Source organism: Papilio polytes, unplaced genomic scaffold, assembly GCF_000836215.1.
Source record: "Papilio polytes unplaced genomic scaffold, Ppol_1.0 DF821067.1, whole genome shotgun sequence".
Taxonomy (NCBI): Eukaryota; Metazoa; Arthropoda; class Insecta; order Lepidoptera; family Papilionidae; genus Papilio; species Papilio polytes.
The window spans coordinates 3,326,868-3,347,328 of record NW_013528137.1 but is presented as its reverse complement, the minus strand read 5'-3'; the positions used below and the strand labels follow the sequence as shown (position 1 = coordinate 3,347,328).

At 34.3% G+C, this 20,461-nt stretch overlaps 4 protein-coding genes across 4 annotated transcripts in view; 1 reads left to right on the top strand and 3 right to left on the bottom strand.

Moving 5' to 3' along the window:
- Nucleotides 1-2,185: 2,185 nt before the first annotated feature.
- LOC106109719 (monocarboxylate transporter 12-like) lies at nt 2,186-9,817 on the bottom strand. The gene is made up of 7 exons (XM_013291320.1): nt 9,756-9,817; nt 9,199-9,357; nt 4,725-6,264; nt 4,153-4,653; nt 3,737-3,958; nt 2,473-2,758; nt 2,186-2,400 (listed from the first exon to the last, which is right to left on the bottom strand). Exons 3-7 carry the CDS (start codon nt 5,967-5,969, stop codon nt 2,240-2,242), a joined length of 2,415 nt encoding a protein of 804 aa, XP_013146774.1. The 5' UTR covers nt 5,970-6,264; nt 9,199-9,357; nt 9,756-9,817; the 3' UTR covers nt 2,186-2,239.
- A 703-nt stretch (nt 9,818-10,520) lies between these two features.
- Nucleotides 10,521-11,139, top strand: LOC106109700 (40S ribosomal protein S24). The gene is made up of 2 exons (XM_013291292.1): nt 10,521-10,641; nt 10,745-11,139. The coding sequence occupies exons 1-2, from the start codon at nt 10,592-10,594 to the stop codon at nt 11,091-11,093; spliced, it is 399 nt and encodes a 132-aa protein (XP_013146746.1). The 5' UTR covers nt 10,521-10,591; the 3' UTR covers nt 11,094-11,139.
- Nucleotides 11,140-14,670: 3,531 nt separating this feature from the next.
- LOC106109867 (lactosylceramide 4-alpha-galactosyltransferase-like) lies at nt 14,671-17,108 on the bottom strand. The gene is made up of 3 exons (XM_013291504.1): nt 16,151-17,108; nt 15,642-15,766; nt 14,671-15,528 (listed from the first exon to the last, which is right to left on the bottom strand). Exons 1-3 carry the CDS (start codon nt 16,834-16,836, stop codon nt 15,305-15,307), a joined length of 1,035 nt encoding a protein of 344 aa, XP_013146958.1. The 5' UTR covers nt 16,837-17,108; the 3' UTR covers nt 14,671-15,304.
- A 2,194-nt stretch (nt 17,109-19,302) lies between these two features.
- LOC106109683 (pyridoxal-dependent decarboxylase domain-containing protein 1) overlaps nt 19,303-20,461 on the bottom strand; it is an 11,716-nt gene continuing 10,557 nt past the window's right edge. Inside the window, exon 15 of the mRNA XM_013291268.1 lies at nt 19,303-19,360. Coding sequence (XP_013146722.1) covers nt 19,303-19,360 — 58 coding nt within the window. The remainder of the gene's footprint in view (nt 19,361-20,461) is intronic.

Genomic DNA, 20,461 nt, shown 5'->3' with positions numbered 1-20,461 from the left:
CCGTTCTCGTATGACGCAAAACATCTGTACCGTCTAAAATAGTCACGGTACCAAAATAATAAACAATAATCTTGATGATATTTCAGAAAGCAACGCTAAGGACCTGTCCCAGCACTTATAGACGCTCAAATAGCTTAAAAATAATATTTTTTTAACTACTTTAAATTTTTGAAGTCTAGACATCTTATGCCCTGGTGACGTCCATGAGTAAAGAATAAATGATGCCGATGTAGAACATTTGTAAAAAATATACTAAAAACTGTTGTAAATGAAACCTATTTGATGTTTTGCAGTGTAAGACTGGCTGTATTTAAATAATGACATATGTTAATTTAATTTGAGTTGTTCGAATGTAGAGAAAAAGAACATGTCTAGAATAGTGTAAAAATAATATCTTGTTTTTATACACAGTTGTATTGATATTAGTTTATATGAGAATAAATAACAATCTTTATTTATTTAATCATTTTTGTGTGCTGGCTAAACCAAATTCCTATCAAAAACTATCTCATGTTAAGTGATTTTGATGTAAAGATAATTTATAGCTGCTCTGTGCAAAAACAATATATTACATATCTTGATGTTTTCTCGTAAGCCTTCTTTGTTTGATAAGGATTCTGAAATCAGATAGAAAGATAGCATGCTCTGACAAAGATAAAAAATAAACATATATAAAATATACGTAAGTATATCGTGTGGATAAATAAGAACAAATTTTACTTCTCTTCTTAGAATAAAAATATTTATACGGAACAAATTGCTACAGACGTTTATATGCCCAGAAATCATGTGTCTTATTTTTATTATCTGTTGCTTACATAGTTTTTTAAACTATTATGTAAAAAGCGAATTCTTTAAAAGATAACAGAGTTCATCGGAGGTGTGAAGGCCTAGAAGGATGAAAGCAAAAAATGGTTTTTATTAAAGTTGACAGACTTTTAAGGTTAAGTATTATTAGACCACAGACAATCCGAAGATTGATGAACTATTTGTCTATGGTTATGTTTCTTAAAACATCGATACTTTTTTGAGTCATTAGATGAATAAAGGTCACGTGAAAGATATCTATACCGAATGGACATTTCCCGATTTTACCAATATTTTTATAAATAGATCGTTGAACGACCGTATCATACTTTCTAATACTTTAATCATGAGGAATTTATAATCGTTTTACGTAAAAAAATTAAAAAGTCATTGAACTTTAGTAAAATAATTTAGAATAGTTTGCAGGTCAATGAACTTAATCTAACAATTTTGAATGTAGGCATAAAAACATACAGTGAAAATATTTTACTTGAATTAACAAGTACACTGTTCCATATTTTTTGCTACCTACTCGTAATATGACCTTGATTTCCTCCATTTTGGAGCTGACTATTGCGATTGATGTTAAAAATATCTATTAATAGAGATCAATGTAAAAATGTAAAAAGGTAGTGCCTGCTTTAACATCTTAGCACTGCAGGGCCGGCACGCCTGGTGTAATACCACGACCACACAGAAGACAGGCGTCAAATGGAAGCAATTCCGTGTTTCGTCTGACGAGTGTGGTGCCGGAGGCCTAATTTAAGTCCCTTTCTCTTTACCACCCTTTTCTTATGAGAGGAAGGGAAGGGGAAGTGGATTTGACGATGGAAGAGATGAATAGGAAGAGGAAATATCCTCTTTCTGTGCGTCTCCTCCTCCGTCGGATAAGGCTAGGCGATGCATCTGCAATTTTGGCGGATTCAGGTGGCCACTTGCTCGTTTGCCATCTTAAGTTATAGAAAAAAGGCATAATAAAACAATGCATTTCGTTGAATATTATTTAATATTTTCAAAGATTAACATTTGCTTAACAATAAAAAAGTGATTTAAAATAGAAAATTCTAATACTACAATAATATTTGGTAAATTTTAATACAATTGAAGCTATTAAGGCATAATTTTATCAAATAATTTAGAGAATATACAGTTATCAAATGGTAAGGTATTTCATTCGGTTTAAATCGATGTATTTATTTTAACATGAAGGCAGGAATAACAGACTTTCTCTGGAAAAGCACATTTTTGGATTGTACTCGTTCATATATCGTACATCAAAATAAATAACCATTTGGCTGGTCGTAAAAAATCATTGTCGACGATAAAAACATGTTTCATGAATTCGTTTTCGCATAACTTAATACTCTATTTAAAAGGAGCGAAGCTAATTTTTCTATTTTTGATTTACTACGCGCTTCAAAGAATGTTGAAACTAAGCTTGACTAGATGTATTCTGATTTTCTATATTCAGGCGATTTTCTTGACAATTCTTCACAGGTTGTATGAAAAATATGAGAACTCCAGATACAATAATCCATCCGCCAGCTAAATAAAAAGCCAGTTCCCATGAGAATGTTAAATCATAAATTAGACCTGAAAAAAATATTGTATATAACACCCGTTAAGGTTACAGTTAGAGTCAAAACTAATTGATTTTAAACATACCTGACAAAGGTGGTCCGATTAAATGACCAATTCCTTGCGCCAACAAAACCAATCCATATGCTGAAGTAAAATCATCCAATGATACCAATTTAACTAATAAACTCGGTGTGAAAGTAAACGATGCAGCAAAAAGCAACCCAAACGCTGAAGATATAGATACTAAAATCCAATAATTAGATAATGATGAAGGTAAGGCAGCAACTGATGCGCCGCAGAGGATAAGACAAACTGCATACAAGTTTCCTATAGACACTTTAGGGAAATCTCCGATCCATCCAAGACCAACCTGAAACAAATGGCAAAGGTATTCATTTGTTTGAATTTTAAGCCGAATAAACAGAATTTAGGTTTATACCAGGATGATTATTCATCTAGTTGTTTAGTTTAATTGTAAACTAGTGTCACTTTTTTCTACTTCAAAACGTAAATCATCACTTGCAATGGTAGGATCGTGGTCAAGCGAACATAAAAAAAAATTGAAAATGTTTTATTCAAATCTTCCTAAATTTTAAAAGCGATGGCTTAGCTGGTTGTTGCTACGAATTTTCAAAACAGCATACGGATCTCAATGTTTGGCATAATTGTAGGCTATAGTATGGAAGAACACATAAATAAAACAGAATCAACTATATAATTTGATGTTTCGTTATGAATTATCTGTATGATAGTAAGAAACTTTATGTTTCTATAAATATTATTTGGCAACAAATAGGCTGGATAATGTTATTGCTGATATCAAAAAGCAAATTAATTCTGCTTTCCAGATTTAACAGCTCTGTGAGTTGGCACAAATACGAAGTCTGTCACATTCAATGAGAGAATTCTCTATTTCTGCCAACCTCGAGATAATCAGTATATCATTTTACAAAATGTTTACGTACGTAAGGCCATGTCATTGAGTTTGGAGTTATTTTAATGCACTGCATACAAATGTTCTTAAAAAATGTAAATCAACATCAATCATATTAAAAAATCATATCTACCAATATCTAACCTACTCGTATATTCTATAGAAGTTTCATAAATCGTATGCCAAAGAGTTGTATACAAACAATTTAGTTCCCTTTTCCCCTAGAAAGTATGGAAAGAAGTAGTGAATTTGACGAAGGAGGGAATGCATATAATGGAAAATTTTCTTTCTGTTCGTCCCATCCCGTCCCATCCTACGTCGATTGAAGATAGACAAAGCAGAAGCCGAATCGCTATTCTGGCCAATTCCGTTGGCTTGCTCGTTCATCACCTTATACTATTAAAAATTACTTACCATACCAATGGTATTTGTTATACCAATTATACTCAACATCATAGCTCCATCGTCTTCGGAATAACCTTTCTGTGTCATGTGCTCAGCCAAATAGAAGTACGGTACAATGAACCAGATGAACAATAGCAATGTGCCCAGACACAAAAGGTTGAATGTCATCTTCTTGAACAAAGTCACATTGAACATATCGGAGAGACAATTTACACAATCTTCGTTCCATTTCTGGAAAATTCAAATTGGATTTAGAATGTTTTTTTCTTTTGTAACTCTAAACAAAAGAATAACTGACCGTTTAACAAACTCAACAAATCAATAGTTAAATATTCAGATTTGCAAATACGGCATTAGACAAAAATGTCAGGTTTTTTACATAAAAAATAATACATTACTTTCTATGAATCAATTATTAGTCTTACCTCTTCTTTTTCGTTAACAGATATCATGGAATTTTTGAATAAATCTGGACATGACGATGCCTTAAGTCGATATCTCTTTATGTTCAACAAAGCGTTCCTATGACTTATTGAATTTATCGGCATTTTCAAATCTTTCAAGTAATGATGATTCACTGACAATTGTTTCTTGAACCAGTCCCGTCGATTTTCTTTACTGTCTTGTTTTTCAATCTTGTTAATCTTTGCCTCAGAATCTAAGAACTTAGTCACTTCGATTTCTTGATAATTCTTCAATTGATATTTCTTTAAGGAGTTTTCTTTGTTGTTACCATATTTTTCAGATCGTGTTCGTTGAAGAAATTGATCAGTATAAGCAACTGCCGGTGGGTCCGTGTTTTCATTGCCTTCTATTAGTTTTTGTACCTCTGTTTTATTTGTGTGTATAAAAGTTGGATGTTTGACGTCAATTTCATATTGTTTGCTTATGGTTTTTACTATGGCTTCCAGCATTTTCTTCGATCTCTGTATGATAAGTAATTGAAACGTTAAATTGTTATCTTATAAAGTAATAATTATTAAGTTTTAGAACTTACCTTGTCGTCATATGTAAGATAGCTAGGTAAGTTATCCATAGATCTTGACTTTAGTAAATTCCTTTTCGTATAGGATATAATATTTTCGTATCTTTTTATAGCGTCAGCTTCATCTTTTATAACTTTTTCCGGTGACACTCCTTTTGTTATTAACCGTTTCATACCTACACCTCTCGTTGGTGCGTCAAAATCAAATATGTAAGGATTTCCTATCGATGCAAAACTAGAATTTCTAGATTTACTTTCGTCTTTACTGTAGTTTGATTTATCTTCACTTCGCTGTTTCTTTTGTTCTTGTATCCACCACTCCGGGTCCCTCATAACGCAGCCACAAACACATAAATTAAGAAGTGTCCCAGATAATAATAGAATAGTACCCCTCCAGCCATATTCTTCTATGAAGTACTGAGTCATTGGGGCATACACGAATGTTCCGACACCTGTACCACAAGCCCCGAGACCTACAGCTAAGTTCCTCTTCTTCTCAAACCAATACGCTATAGAAACTACAGCTGTGACATAAACTAATCCGAGACCCAATCCGGCAATCACTCCAAATGTTATCATCATCATTTCAATAGTATTTGACAAAGAAGCTAGGGCAAATCCAAGCGCTGATACTAATCCACCTAAAATAGTCATGCTGCGGCATCCGTATCTATCAACTAAAGCGCTCATCACCGGACCAGAGAGAAGTGGTACGGCTATAAAGAGGCTACCGATCCAAGCTGTCATAGATTTGCTCGTTTTAAACTCATCCAGGAATTCAATATAAAGTAGACCAAAGGAGAAGCTGATACCATCAGCTATCATAGATATAACAAAAGATGACATCACAACAATCCATCCCCAACCTCCATCAGGTATCTTAGGTTTTATATCGGCATTTTTGTTTACCACACGGACCTCTTTCCCTTCGTCGTTTGGATTTATAGTGATATTAATAAAGTGATCGCTTGACTTACTATCACCGACGCGGTAACCAACTCCTTTAAATTGTGATTTGAATTTGCTACCTTCTTTATGCTTTTTAGTACCAAAAGATAAAATACCCTCTTTGTTGCTTATTTCTATTTCGACGCTGGAGAATGAGTTCGTTTCGTAATTACTATCTTGCTCTTCATCTCCACAAATACCTGACGTGGATTCTGATAGAAGCGATTCTCTTATATCCTCAGATTGCACTAAATCATTAGGAGTTCTGCTATTCTTTAAAATATTTGAATCTCTACGATCTAATTCCATTCTAAGTTGATTAGTTATTGATTATAATACTGGCAGTGTGTTTTTTTTATTTATTTATCGTCTTAATCTTGGATCTCTGGCAGAATATCGGCTTAACTCTCTAGCCACGCTGTTTAGTTTTAAAGTATTTGGCTTATTTTGATAGGATACCATTAAGAATCGTATGAATGTACTGAAGTCTGGTGAAACGTCACCCATACAGTGTGAATGAAGTACGGAGTTGTATGGAGTATAGCTATGTTAGTTCAACATTAATTTAGCTGAGCTAAATATCGACACGAAGAGCGTTAGATATCTGAAAGTAAATAAAAAATATGATCAGCGTCACAAGAGTAATCTTTAATCAAAGTGGAGCGAAAATTACGTCTAGTTGTGTCACTCAGAGTCGAAAAATATATCATAAAAGTCTGATAAAGGTGAATCTGAGTGCTACAAGCAATTTAAGTGTAACAATAAAATTATTATCAAATTCATACGACAACGCCTCAATCTGTATCATTGTTTGTAATCTTATTTTGTCAGATTTAATCTTTTACCGAGAAAATGTACCAGCCCACTTGTCTCGCACGCCTATGACGAGTTACTCTAACATATTTTGTTGTAATTGCAAACATTTATTAACTAACATAAATTAAACTGCACTGTTTGTTTTGTCTACTGAAGGACTGTTTCTACGAAATAGAATAAAAAAATGTCAACCTAAATGTTCATACAATAAGTAATTATAAATACAAAATTTATCGTGAGATAAAATTTAATAAAATATTTACTTATAATTTCCGAGAATACGAAAAACTCGATTTTATATGTTTTGACTACGATATAATCAAATAACAATTAAGTAGTTACAAATCGTACGACATTTCGTGATTGTTTTGGCTACAAGCGAAAACTATAGATAGAATAATTTAACGTGAAATAATATCTCTGCACTATCGCAAGTCTAAGGTCTATAGGTTGTCGAAAAGTAAATTTACATTAAAAAGGGATTTACATTATAATTAGTCTAAATAAGATAGATTAGTTTGACAATTCATTTAAAATTTATTAGGGATGGGTTGTGTAAAATCAGTTGTGTAAAATAAATCTTGTAGTTAAATGTTTATTACCACTGCAGCCGTACGAATTGGATTTCGCTATTATTTCTGTCATCGCTAAATTCTTTACACTATAATCAATACTAGGATTGTCCTCTAAATTAGTTAATGAGAAAATAATAATTTTAGTTGAGTTCGATAACTATTTTAAACCAAAGATCGATAGATACCTGTCTATTAAGTGCGGCATTTACTTTCATACAAATAGAATTCGATACTTCATATGCGTCATTTATCAAACTAATCTATCTTATTTAGACAAACTATAATACGTGGTTTACAATATGCCAGTTAAGTAACTCAACATCAGTGTTGGCATATAACTGGAATAATCTTAACACCCACTGGCACCACTGAGCTCAGTTCATGTCAGGCCTGTGCTACTATCTAACTGTACTGGCCAAATGTAAACCCCCAAAGAAAAACCTAATGCAATAAACAGTTAATGCTACTTAAGTACACCATTATTGCACTAATATTTTTACTTTAATAAGAAACAATAATGTCACTTTTAATCAAGGCTTTGTTTCTAACCTTAATGTTATAGAGGCAGGCGTGATTGATACATTTCCGACAGAAACAAACGATGCCACGCCTTAAACTTGGAGTAGATTTAATAGAATTTTGCGGTCAAACAAAAATACTGTCGATTACTATTTATTTGTTTTCACTTGTTACCAGATAAAGGCATCTTATACAAAAATGTGGAGTTCTAACTATTATTATTATTATTATTTTGGGTGACACTCGGAGATTTTAAGATTGTCTAATCTATTTTTAAAAGCAATGACTGTTGGAGCCGCCACTACAGTATCCGGAAGCCTGTTCCATGCCGTGACTACTCTGTTAGGCAGAAAATGCTTGAATGAGTTCCTTTTTGCTGTTGGTTGCCATAGTTTCAAACGATGACCACGCAGGTGTTCATTACAGTTTGGTATAAATATGTCTTTAAGGCTGGGAACTTCATAATAATTGTTAAGGATTTTATATGTTTCAATTAACCTGCCCCTTTGTCTGCCAATATGCATAGAATTTTTCTTTCTAACAGTGCGGTACAACCACACTGACCCGAAGATATCGGCTTCAAAGCCATAGAATAAGCAGTAAACACGATACAAATATTTTTTTTTACGATTTTACGTTACACCAGGGTTGGCACCACGTCTGTGACAGCCCTAATACAAGACAAGACAGATTTAAATAATCATAAAATTTCAAGTTACGTAATAATTAAATTGTGATATTTCAAGTAGACATTCACGTAGTGATTACTTACGTAACAAAATTAAAAGTTTAACGAACTAAGATAACCTACATTTTGTTTTAAATACAGCATAATGGTAATTGTATTGTTTGTTGAAATAAAACAATAATTGAGATTATCCTTCTCGCGTCTCTCACAAAATAGGAAATGCTACACACCCAGAGTCTTTAAGTGTCTCGTTTAGTGTAGATTTATGACCACAAATCATCGATTAAAGACAACCTTAGGGACCAAAAACGACTTCGAGTCTAGACGAAAAAAAATAGGAAAACATTTTTTTTCAAGCAGATGCTTGAAAATGTCAGTCCATAAAAGGTTGCTTTTTAATCACAGGACATTATTTAAAAGTGATACAATGAATTCGCACAGTACATAGAAAAATAAATACATAGCTTTCACCCGCATCTCAAACCGTGTGGAGTTAGGTAAAAAACAAAATCAAGTAACCTATGTGTTCTTCTAGACTATCCTCTACATCTATGCCAGTTTCATTGAGATCCGTTAAACAGTTAAAGGTACAAACTCTAACAAACATCCATCCATCTAAACATTCGCATTTATAATATTCGTAGTGTTTTAATAAAGTTTTGAAAATGAACCCCCGACGGGCCCGACACTAGTGCTACTATTGAAAAAAAGACATGAGTGTTAACCCTATAATAATTATGTTATAACCAATCTATGTTATGAAAATTCCTCATTAAATATTTGTAATTACTAACACAAATTAAGAAAGTATAACATCTAAAAACTTTGACAAAAGAAAATAATTAATTTTAACGATAACCGGCGATTAGATGCAACCCACCCTAACAAGATAAAATCAGTACTAAAGCTCACATTCAAATATTAACTTCAAGTAACTTACTTATAAAAATATCCGTAAATTCTGTCCAGTCGAAACCAGTACACTCGTATCTTGGACGCACACGACTACCCTTCAGCGTTAACAAAATACAGCTGGCGCCTGAAGCGATCGATAGAGGGCGGGGAAGCCTCCCTTGCCATCGCCCAGACCACCGGAAGCCTTCGGTCAAAGCGTAAAATAAAATACTAAGGCTGCTCATGCAATAACCTAAGGGTCGACATAAACTGGTCAAGTAAAGAGACTTCACAACGTTATGGTGACGTCATAGGGAAAATATGTACCAGACGCGACATTAGGTAGAATTGTAAAGGTTGCATAATAGCTGCTAGGACCATAGTAGTCTTATCTATTATAATATCACATTAGTTATTTGTTTCATCAAGTTAGATTTTCTTTAAAATACGGATTTTGAATTACATGAAATCTTTTTCGATGAATTGCTATTTAATTATTACAGGCGCAAATATTTAGTACAAAAACAAAATTCGAAAATTGGATTTAATTAAAAGCATGAACATATTAAAATCGTAAAGGTTTCTTTTAAATAAAAAACTTACTGTAATGATTTCAATCTTTTATTCTTTGTCCGTGTATAACAATATTTGTTCCATTGTTTAGACACGATTAGCACAACATGTACAATTTTTATCAATAATCTATGCAAGGTTGTTAGTACAATATGTTTACTGGTGCTACATTTATAGGTACTGTTGTTATAGACATAATTCTGAACAGTTTATATTTAATAAGCATGTAAACGTACATTTTTTATGACGCAGTTGGTATTAAAAGGAATGATTTCGTATAAAAATTTTCATGCCTCTGGAAAAGCAATTTCCTTTAATGCTATTAAATGTCAAGAAAATCCCTAAGGAAGAATAAAAAATCATGTTTGGAAACGCTCTAGTTTGTTTTGATTTACCATGCTTTGACATAACGCACTAGGTCATAACCAAAACGGGTAGACAGAAAGAGTGCTTATAGACTTTTTTTTAATGCGATTACATGACTGGCTATTTACTTTAAGTTCAATGTTTGAGTGGTGTTTTTCAATCCCGTCTAACTCCAAATTAATTCATTTGCATTGATCTATTCTACCTCCAGCCAACTCCAGCTATTAGAAAATAAATATTCCCGCGTAATGTTTGGCATTCTTGAACATAACGAAACAAATGTAATTTAAAATTGAAAAATCACTGAGATTATAAATAGTTTGTATTAAAGTAATAAATTTTCCTGTTTTTTTAATTACGAAATAATTTCTTTTAGCAAGCAACATTGCCACTTGTCACTTTTGAATTTTTTGAGTAGCAACACCGAGAAGTTCTTTTTCTTTGCGAAGTTGTTAGAGACACGTGCGTCAATCACGCCGAAAACTCTAAAATAAGCAAAAATGAGTGAAGGAACGGCAACAATCCGTACTCGTAAATTCATGACCAACAGGTAAATGTGTTTTAAGTAAAGTTTGAGTTCATAATAGATAGTGATTACCCATTCGTGCCCGCGTTACTATGACAGGTTATGTGACAACGCTTATGGTTTTCAGGTTGTTGGCGCGGAAGCAGATGGTCTGCGATGTGCTACATCCTGGAAAACCTACCGTCAGCAAAACGGAAATCCGTGAGAAGCTTGCGAAGATGTACAAAGTGACACCTGACGTAGTTTTCGTCTTCGGCTTCAAAACGAACTTCGGTGGTGGCAAATCGACTGGGTTCGCGTTGATCTACGACACATTGGATCTTGCCAAGAAGTTCGAGCCCAAACACAGACTTGCACGTCACGGTCTTTATGAAAAGAAGCGACCAACACGCAAACAGCGCAAGGAACGCAAGAACAGGATGAAGAAGGTGCGTGGTACCAAGAAATCCAAAGTAGGCGCGGCCTCCAAGAAGTGATGTGATGGTTAGGAATGTAAGTAAATAAAAACTCAAAAAAAACTAACTTTGTTTTTCTATTCACCTATTCACCTGGTCAATTCAGTTGGATTAGATTTTGCTCAAGACAAAGCATTTATTCTAGCTTCTGAAGTATTAGATATATTTGTTGCTAATTAGTTTGTTATATTTTCATCATTGAATAGTTAGTAATTTATTTAAACATAAACTGAAGCAATTATTGCTTATTTGGTTTCGGAAGTGTCCAATGTTCATATATCTTTAAGACATTATGATAGAAACTTTTAAAATTATTAGTATTTCTCTGTGTTATACATATAAACCTTCCTAAGTCACTATTTACCATAATCCTCTTTATCCTATTTCCACAGGGTCAGCACAAGTTTTTATCCCCCCACATAATTATCACCCGTCACCTCAGTCATCACTTCCTTATTGATCATGTCATCTTTCACTCATTACATCCACCTCTTTCTAGGTCTACCTCTACCGGTGTACCACATTCATAACATTGTTACATGCAATACATCCCTCATAACATTCTCATACCATGTTAACTGACAAATTTACTCCTTAATTTGTACCATTCTTGAATTACTATTAAATTTATATTAAATACATATATATTTAATAGTCATTGCATCATTCTAAAAGCAAAGCATACATGGGGACAAACACAGCGGGAAGCAACTTTGTTTCATACTATGTAACTATATACAATATAACTATATTTTTGACCGACTTCCCAAAAGGAGGTACTCAATTCGTCGATATGTTTTTTTTATTTTTTTTAAATGTTTGATTTGTAATTAGATTCTTATTTAACACCAACTAAACTATTTAGTTTATCATGATGCAACCTGCACATATCAGCAAAGAAATTCAAAGATATGTGTGAAGTCAACCAACCCGCACTTGGCCAGCGTGGTTGACTATGGCCTAGTCACCCTAACTTAGGATAGGCTCCGAACGCCTCGGTGGGGACATATAGTGAGCTGGTGATGATGTGAAACTATTTAGGAAAAGGTGCACATGTGGTCCTTACATGTGCAAATTAAAATTTAAAAATAAATGAAAACAATAAAGATATTCAACCATAATTTTATTTAACTCAAGATATGTACAAGGTTCCAAATTAGTTCCTTAGTCAATTTCTTTGTTCTTACCGATTTGGTAATTCCAGTCTGGGGTATGCTAAAATTGAAGACGGACACCAAATCCTAGTTCTAATCATGACTGACTCAACTAAAATTAATGATGTGCGTATCGGCTCAGGGAGGCCCTGGAGTGGATCCCACAAGGAACACGAAAGCGTGGCCGCCCTAAACAAACCTGGCGGCGTTCAGTGGCGGCCGACTTGAAGGTAATCGGGCTGTCATGGTCCGAGCTACAACGCAGAGCCCAAGACAGAGCGAGCTGGCGGCGTACTGTGGACGACCTCTGCCCCACTTTGGGGACATAGGAATAGAAGAGAGAGAGAGAGTATCAGCTCATGCAGTTTAATAGTTGGAGCAGATCATTTAACCAAGCAGCTTAATTTGTTTGCAGCTTACATCAGCCACAGAAATGAAAATAGATTTTTTAGTGTAATATTTAAAATTAAATTCTTTATAGTAAATCACTGATTACAGGATCAATATCGCTTTGGCTCCTTAACTAGGAAATCCTGTGTTTAAGGAGCCAATGCCTTCCCATTCAGGTACATTTACAACAAAGAGAAAAAAAAACTTAAGTATCGAAACCATATAAATTACAGAAAAAATAAACCTACTGTTAATAAACTGAAGTTGAAGAAATATGAAATACTTCTTAACCATCTCTCATGTGTGCTGGTGTGAGTGATTGTATGAGTGTGTGTGTGTATGTGAGATTTAGTTAGTAAGTGTGTGAATGTGTGTCATTGAATGTCTGCATTGAGCATGTGGTTGAAGATAATGTGTATGTGTTCGTATACTGTATTATTTTCTACATCTTTGCCAAATTTCATTGAGATCCATTCCGCAAACTTTTGCATTTATAATATTAGTGAGATATGTTAAAGGCCTAATTCTAATTCTTGAGTACGATGAGGGAAGATGTTATTGACAGTCTCCATTCTGTTGTCAGCGACATATGTTGCAAGAAATGGCCGGTTGGCCTGGCATGATACCACGACCACATATAAGTCAGTCGTGAGGTGGAAGCAATTCCAATTATTTTGATAAGTGTGCGTGTCGAGTCGACACTATCAACGGACTGGTTTTAGTCCCTTTTCTCTTTCCCCCCTTATCTTACAACACCAAGAAGAGGAAGTGGATTTGACGTAGGTGGGGCCACAGGAAGGGGAAATATGTCATGTCATGATATTGACATCAATGGCAATTATAATGTGATACGAATTAACAGATACATTCCGATTTATTTCCTGTAGCTTAGCGCGCATACCGCGAAAACTTTTAAGAGGAAGAATTGATCTATCATTACCGGACATCATGATACGTTTTTCTTTTTCTTTTTCTTTATCCTTATTTTTATTAATACTATAGTATTTTAAAACCTAATTTGTTTCGCAGCAGCCCCTTCGTGTCTGCGCACGAGGATTCTCCAGTCACGCACCCAAACAAATTTGTATCCCTTATAGCGCGAGTGACTTTCCGCATCTCAGCGTGAGAGCTCTTGTTTGCTGGTGATAGGTGTTCTGATATTAAAAACAGGGCTAACTATACCGCCGTAACCCAGATGTTTTGAATTTAGATTGTTGTCTTTGGTTAGATTTATTAAATTTGATTACGGATGCCAATAGGTCGTCTCTAGCTTTAATGTTGCTTAGCCTTACAACAACTGCTCGAGGTCGGTTGCTGACCCTGTCTACTTTCCTGGTGCGTACAACAGACACAATATCTCCTTCAGTAATCCTCGATGACACGACGTTCTTTAGTTCAAAGACAGTAGTAATCAAGTTTTCAGATCTGCTCTCCGATAGTCCCGTTATTTCGATGTTTTTCTGTCGCGATTGCTGTTCAACGAGTGCGAGTCGGGTGGATAAATCTTGTACCGTAGATCGCAATGCCTTATTCTCGACCTGTATCTTCAGATTGTGATCTTTGCTTGCATTGATTTCGGCTTGAAAGCCTTCGCACACGCTACCTAGCGCTGCCACTCTCTCCCCGATTTCGCGGAGCAAAGAAAGGTCTTTTATAATATCTGCAAACTTCTTTTCAAATTTCTCGAATTGTCGAGCCACTGCAGTTTCGATAGCTTGTAATATAACTACGTCGACAGGTATGACTGCGAAGAGCTAATATTCAGTTCAGTGATAGTTTGCGGGGTGCGTGGCTTTTTTAACGAGCACGCTTGACATATCCATTCGCGCAGTGCTTTATTACAACGTGGCAAGCGCGCTCACTCTCAATGGAATTGACAATCACATTTGCTATATGATATTATATCAGTACCTGTAATAGGCAAGAATTTGCCACATCCTCCACACTTAGCCATAACGGTATTAAGTATTAAAAAAAAATAAAGTATTGAAATCGACTACCACTATTACAATCTTAATTGCTGAAGCTAAATTAAAAAAAAAAAACAATCCAAAAACAGAATTCCTCCTTTTAATTATAGAACTAAAATTAATAACTTAAAAATAAAAGAAACGTATGTCCGTACAAAGAATAAAAAATTAAAACCTAAAATTAACAAAAAGTCAACTTCTCGGGCTCGAACCACAGCGTTCGACGCGCACTCAGTTTCGCATAGACGCAATCGTTGCTGCACCACGACTACCGTGTCCAGAATCTCGAATTGTAGACATATTTAGTAGTACGCCCTTCTTGACGTGATGACTTGCAAAATAGAAATGTTGGTCTCGGGTAACTTCTGCACTTTTCACGCTTAAGCACAAATATTCACAACACTGGACTGGCAAAAAAACCCCTGCGAGCACTAATTATTCTCGGTTATTTCTTGTTTGTTATTAGTTTGAAGCTATAACTGGTGCACTTGAGTGTCACTATTTTTTTGGAATCGCATTCACAGATTCGACGACTACGTTTAATCAGTTAAGGTAAGAACGGGGCTTACGGGAGTAGGATGGGGAGGAAGGCGATGGATTTCTTGTGTTCAAGATATTGATTGTTACCTAACCACTAAAGGATATTTGAGGATAATATTATAGCGTTTTTAGTGGTTAGTTGACCTCCAATGGTTGATTTAATGTTCCTTAACAAACTTTATAATCCAAATCTATCGCCATATAGTGTGTAAGTCGATGGACAGAATGTTCTAGCGAGATGAGCGTAAGGAGAGTCTTTGTCTGGCGTACGATTCTTCGTCAAATGATTCCACACGTGGTAAACGTATGCATCTTTGTTCTCGAGTATTCTCGCCTTGAAATATTCATTGCTATTTTCCCATTTAATCGGGTAAAAAAGTTCCGGACCGTATACTTCGAATCCTGTAAAGAAAATGTTTATAGTAGTATAAGGCTAGTTAAACTAAATTAGCATTGCAGCGCCGACTGACACTGGGAAGACTTTTGATAAACATTTCACAAAAATTTAACATCACCTTGACATATGGTAGTATTCATGCGTGTGACGTCAGTGGTGTTGCATCTCGCCTTTAAGACTCTAGTAAGGACTCCCGGCCCGTTGTAGCTCCACAAGTCGTATCGGAAATCCCTTTGGATTTCACTGGAAATGGAACGATGCGTATAATTAATAAGAAAATTGGTAAACAGCGTTAATACTTGTGTCAAATATTTAATTATACGGCGGTTTTTATTACATTTGAATCTTAACATTGCCTCATGAATGTAATCACGTCCACACAGAAGACATGGGTCAATTACAATGGAGACAAACTTATAAGGGGTTAGAAGGAAAAGTGGTTTTGACCTAGGTAGTGCGCTGGAAGTGATAATCCGCTCTTTTTGTCCATCTTCTGCCGATTAGAACATAACGCATCTGCATTTGATGGCTTGGAAAGACGTCTGTACGGTCACTTCGCTGAATTAGCGAATTTGTGCTCATTTCTCATCTTATTTAAAAATCAGGTATTATGCAAATGTTTTGTACCTTATCGCATCTTTCGCAATACTTCTACCGACGCTGTCCGCGGAGAAGGTAAATGCTCCGGCGCTTACGAGCGTATCGCACTCTCTGGCCACCCAGTTCGCGGCCAATGTGTCCAAACGTTTCGCGACCACCACATCCATATCTAAATAAATACCACCCCATTTGTACAAAGTTAAATATCTTAACAAATCCGACGTATGCTCAACTCCCCAATGTGATTTATTCAAGGCGCCGCTACTAACGACCGCTTCCGCTGGAGTGTTCTTAGAGTATTCTTCTATATGTATTCTTGAAAATCGTACATTCTTGAATTTTTTTCTGAGGCCAATATGTTTGAGAATCTCATCGGAGATGGGAGCGGTGAACATCACGTTGATTTGGTAGTCGGGATGCGCGCGCGCCGCTGACTCAATGGCGCACAACTCTCTCGATGTCAAGTTACGTCGACACGACGTCTCCAGGAAGAAAATACTTTTGTACGACGGCGAGAAATAATTACCGTCCGCTGAAGGTAACACATCCTCATTCACTGAATAATGACATGAAATATCTTCGAAATGAGCCCACGATAGGAGTAAAGATTTTGATTCGCTAATATTTTCGAAAAAATACACATATAAAATAAATATAACAACAGCACCTATTTTTCCACGTCTCACATTTATGTCTTTTAGACATTTGAACATTTTTGTGAATTTACTCTATAACTCGACCAAAACTCTCTCATTTGAACTATATAACACAATCTTTAGTAGGTAATATTTATGCAAACATATGCACATGGATATCGCGGAATATAACAATAAGCTAAGATTGAAATTATGCAGTAACTGATCTTATTTTAAACGACACAGTTGATGCTTGTTACATTTTAAAATGAATATAAAATATACTATTAGTAATAGAAAATTTTAAACTATATTTTAGCTTATCTGTCGCCATTTCCGTCATAATCTAATCTTACTAATATTATAAATGCGAAGGTTTAGCTAGTTGAATGTTTTTTAGGAGTTTGTCGCCTAAACTAATGAACGGATCTCGTTGAAACTTGGCATGTAGGATAGTCTGGAAGAACACATAGGCTACTAACTTCTGTTTATCTTTTAATTCCGCCCGGACGGAGTCGCAGGCAACAGCTAGTGCTGGTTTATGTCATAGTGAACAAGCTGTTCCCGTGTGGCTTCATCGTCATGAAATTATAAAAACTTTATTTTATTGTTTGTATTTGTGAAAATTTCGCTTGCAAATGTCAAAATTTTACAAACAAATGACAACAAAGATCTTTGACTTTGTATAACAATTACCATTACCATGGCAATCTTGCTTCTTTGATGTTTTTTTTTTTAATAAAAGAAGCAAGTGAGCTGCGGGAACACAGAGGTGGTCAACGCCTATGGTCCGTAACACCAGAGGAACTACAGATGCGTTGCCGGCCTTTATATCTATGTATAGTAAACGGATAATTGGTAAAATAATTTTCATGTCCGTCGTATCATACTTGATTATCTTAATTGAAAATACTTGTTATAGTGTGTCTAAACAATTTAGATTAGTTTGACAATTCACTTCAAATTTAGTAGGGATGGGTTATGTAAAATCAGTCATGAATCTTATCGATTTTCGATTTTTATTCTTATAGAAGTTGGTATCGATAGATTTATAGTTATCTTATGAAATAAAAATGAACTCTGTTTTCTCAAATTAATAATGACCGTAACAAATAATGAGAGTAAATAAATGTTTATTACTACTACAGCCGTACGTAATCGAATAGGATTTCGCTATTATTTCTGTCATCGCTAAATTCTCTACACTATAATCAATACTAGAATTGTCCTCTAAATTAGTTAATAAGAAAATAATAATTTTAGTTGAGTTCGATAATTATTCAAACCGAATATCGATAGTTCATAATTGTTCGCTGCGTGTTCATGACGTCACTACGTTACCTGTCTATTAAGTACGGCATTTGCCTTCATATAAATTGAATTCGATACTTCATATGCGTCATTTATCAAACTAATCTATCTTATTTAGACAAACTATAAATATATTTTTAAAATAAAACGAAACAACTTAAACATTGTATAACTTTATTGGTTATCAATAACTTAATGATATTTTATTTTAAAATAATCAACAAATAAAATCATACTTTCAATTTAAACATTTGCACGAAATTCCAGATCACAATTAAGTTCTACATATCTTTAGGAAATTACTGGAATAAATGTCACTGATGTCTATAAATGGATAGGCTATACTTAGTATCTATTTGATTTTCGCCTTTTTGGCGTCGTTAGTGATTGGCAGCGGATGAGGATTCGCTTAAAATATTCAATGTCAACATTAGAAGTAAACCTACCCATTTATACAGATCAGTGTTATTATGGTAATGACAAAAAATGTGATGTAAAGATTGTATATCAAAATCAAATTTATTTTTAAAGGTTTTTCGGTAATTTCCCTTAGTGCTGATTTTTTTTAATTTCTAATTAATAGAATGTTTAAAGACATTAAAACTAAACTGAAAATTTTTGTTTCTTTTAAATTTTTAGGTTTTGTTAATTTCTAATAAATAGGATTTTGATATACAAATTGAGTGAAGTTAATGCTGTTTCTGGGGTAGGCAGTAATAAGACTAATTTTACTATATCCTAAACAATAAATATTTCGAAGGTAATTAAAATGAATAAATGAATGAATAAATAAATTAAAACTAACTGGCACTAAACAAAATTGATGTTTAACAATAAAATTGTACTGAACGGAAATGAAAGTTTATAATCACTGGGAAAATGTAAACATGTTGTGCGTCGCGTTCTCACCATTCAAGCAAGAAACATTTTAATGGGGATTTCCGATAATCGTTTTGAAAAAATTGTGCAGACTCTAACTGGTATAAAACTAAGAAAGCGAGTACAAATGTACAGTGAAATTTAACTAATGAGAAATATATATGTTTCGAAATTTTGAATGTAAAATTTTAAGCTCGTTAGCATTTTAAAACGCAGCCAACAGATGGCGTTATTTAATTATCTTTAGTGTTCAATTTTATTGCTTTACATCGTTATTGTGACAAATAGGATATTTCTCAGTACACCCTTAATTTATTAAATTACATCTTACAAATTACATTTTTGTATACAGTATCACTTAACAGACCATAGACTAAGAACTCCACAGAACACTTTGGTTTCAGTTGTGGTCCTGGAAATTAGAATAATTCACACTAACCGTGAATTTCAACTGTCGTAACACTGTAAAACCTGTTTTTATGAGATGACAAAAAAAAAAGCGGCTACTTTCGCTAAAATGGCGAAACACGGGGTATTTCGCCATTTTGGCGAAAATGTATCTTTAATGCATATTTACATCCCCTCCTGTGTCATTTTGTCCACCTCCCAATTTCTATTTATCTGACTGACGGTAAGGATATTCCCGCCGTAAGTTTTTTTTTATAAATTCCTTTGTAATAACCTACAGGATAAACTATTAAACCAATTTTAACAAATAAGGTGTCATTAGATTCGTCTTAATTTTAAGAGTGTCATAAGATACAACATTAACACAAAACACTGAATATGTAAGAATTAAAATCATACTAATATTATAAATGCGAAAGTTTAGATGGATGTTTGTTAGTTTGTAGCCTAAACGACTGAACGGATTTCGATGAAATTTGAAATAAAATTTGAATAAAAGAACACAGGCTACTTGCGTTTGTTTTTTTTTAATTATGCGCTGACGGAGTCGCGGGTGAAAGCTAATTCTGAATAAAACTCAATCCCGATTTAAAACATTACTCTCGATTATGAATTTTATCTTCTATTAGCTGTTGTCTGTGACTTCGTCTACGCAACATTAAGGTACCCCTCAGTGAAAGTCCGGTGGAAATTTATCCAGCCATTTCTGAGATCACCCGGAACACTGCTTGCGGACAGAAAAAAAATTAAATGAGAATAAAAGAGACACTCCAATCTTATTATATGTACAGATAGCTTTCGCCTGCGACTCCGTCCGCGCGAAATTAAAAAATAATATAAAACACAGCCTTTGTTACTCATAGACAACGTAGCTTTGTTAAAGTGACAGAATTTTTGAAATCAGTAGTTCTTAAGTTGTTACATTACCATCGAACAAATAAAATTTTCCTCTTTATAATATTAGTATAAATATAGATAGTTTTTTTTGGTTTTCGAGTATATCTATTACAATTAGTCAGTCGGTTCTGTGTATTTTATCTATGTTTTAGAGTGAGTGGGACGGCAATACACGTGTTACGACAGCACCCAGCAGTCAGCAGCCAGC

Excerpts from the sequence above, each read along its gene's own strand:
- LOC106109867 (XM_013291504.1), bottom strand. The coding sequence starts at position 16,836 with ATGTTCAAATGTCTAAAAGACATAAATGTGAGACGTGGAAAAATAGGT. Across the intron at positions 15,767-16,150 it reads ATTGCGAAAGATGCGATAAG|TGAAATCCAAAGGGATTTCC; the intron begins GTACAAAACATT and ends TTCCATTTCCAG. Across the intron at positions 15,529-15,641 it reads GAATACTACCATATGTCAAG|GATTCGAAGTATACGGTCCG; the intron begins GTGATGTTAAAT and ends TTTTCTTTACAG.
- LOC106109700 (XM_013291292.1), top strand. The coding sequence starts at position 10,592 with ATGAGTGAAGGAACGGCAACAATCCGTACTCGTAAATTCATGACCAAC. Across the intron at positions 10,642-10,744 it reads CGTAAATTCATGACCAACAG|GTTGTTGGCGCGGAAGCAGA; the intron begins GTAAATGTGTTT and ends TATGGTTTTCAG.
- LOC106109719 (XM_013291320.1), bottom strand. The coding sequence starts at position 5,969 with ATGGAATTAGATCGTAGAGATTCAAATATTTTAAAGAATAGCAGAACT. Across the intron at positions 2,759-3,736 it reads TAACAAATACCATTGGTATG|GTTGGTCTTGGATGGATCGG; the intron begins GTAAGTAATTTT and ends CATTTGTTTCAG. Across the intron at positions 2,401-2,472 it reads AATCGGACCACCTTTGTCAG|GTCTAATTTATGATTTAACA; the intron begins GTATGTTTAAAA and ends TATTTTTTTCAG.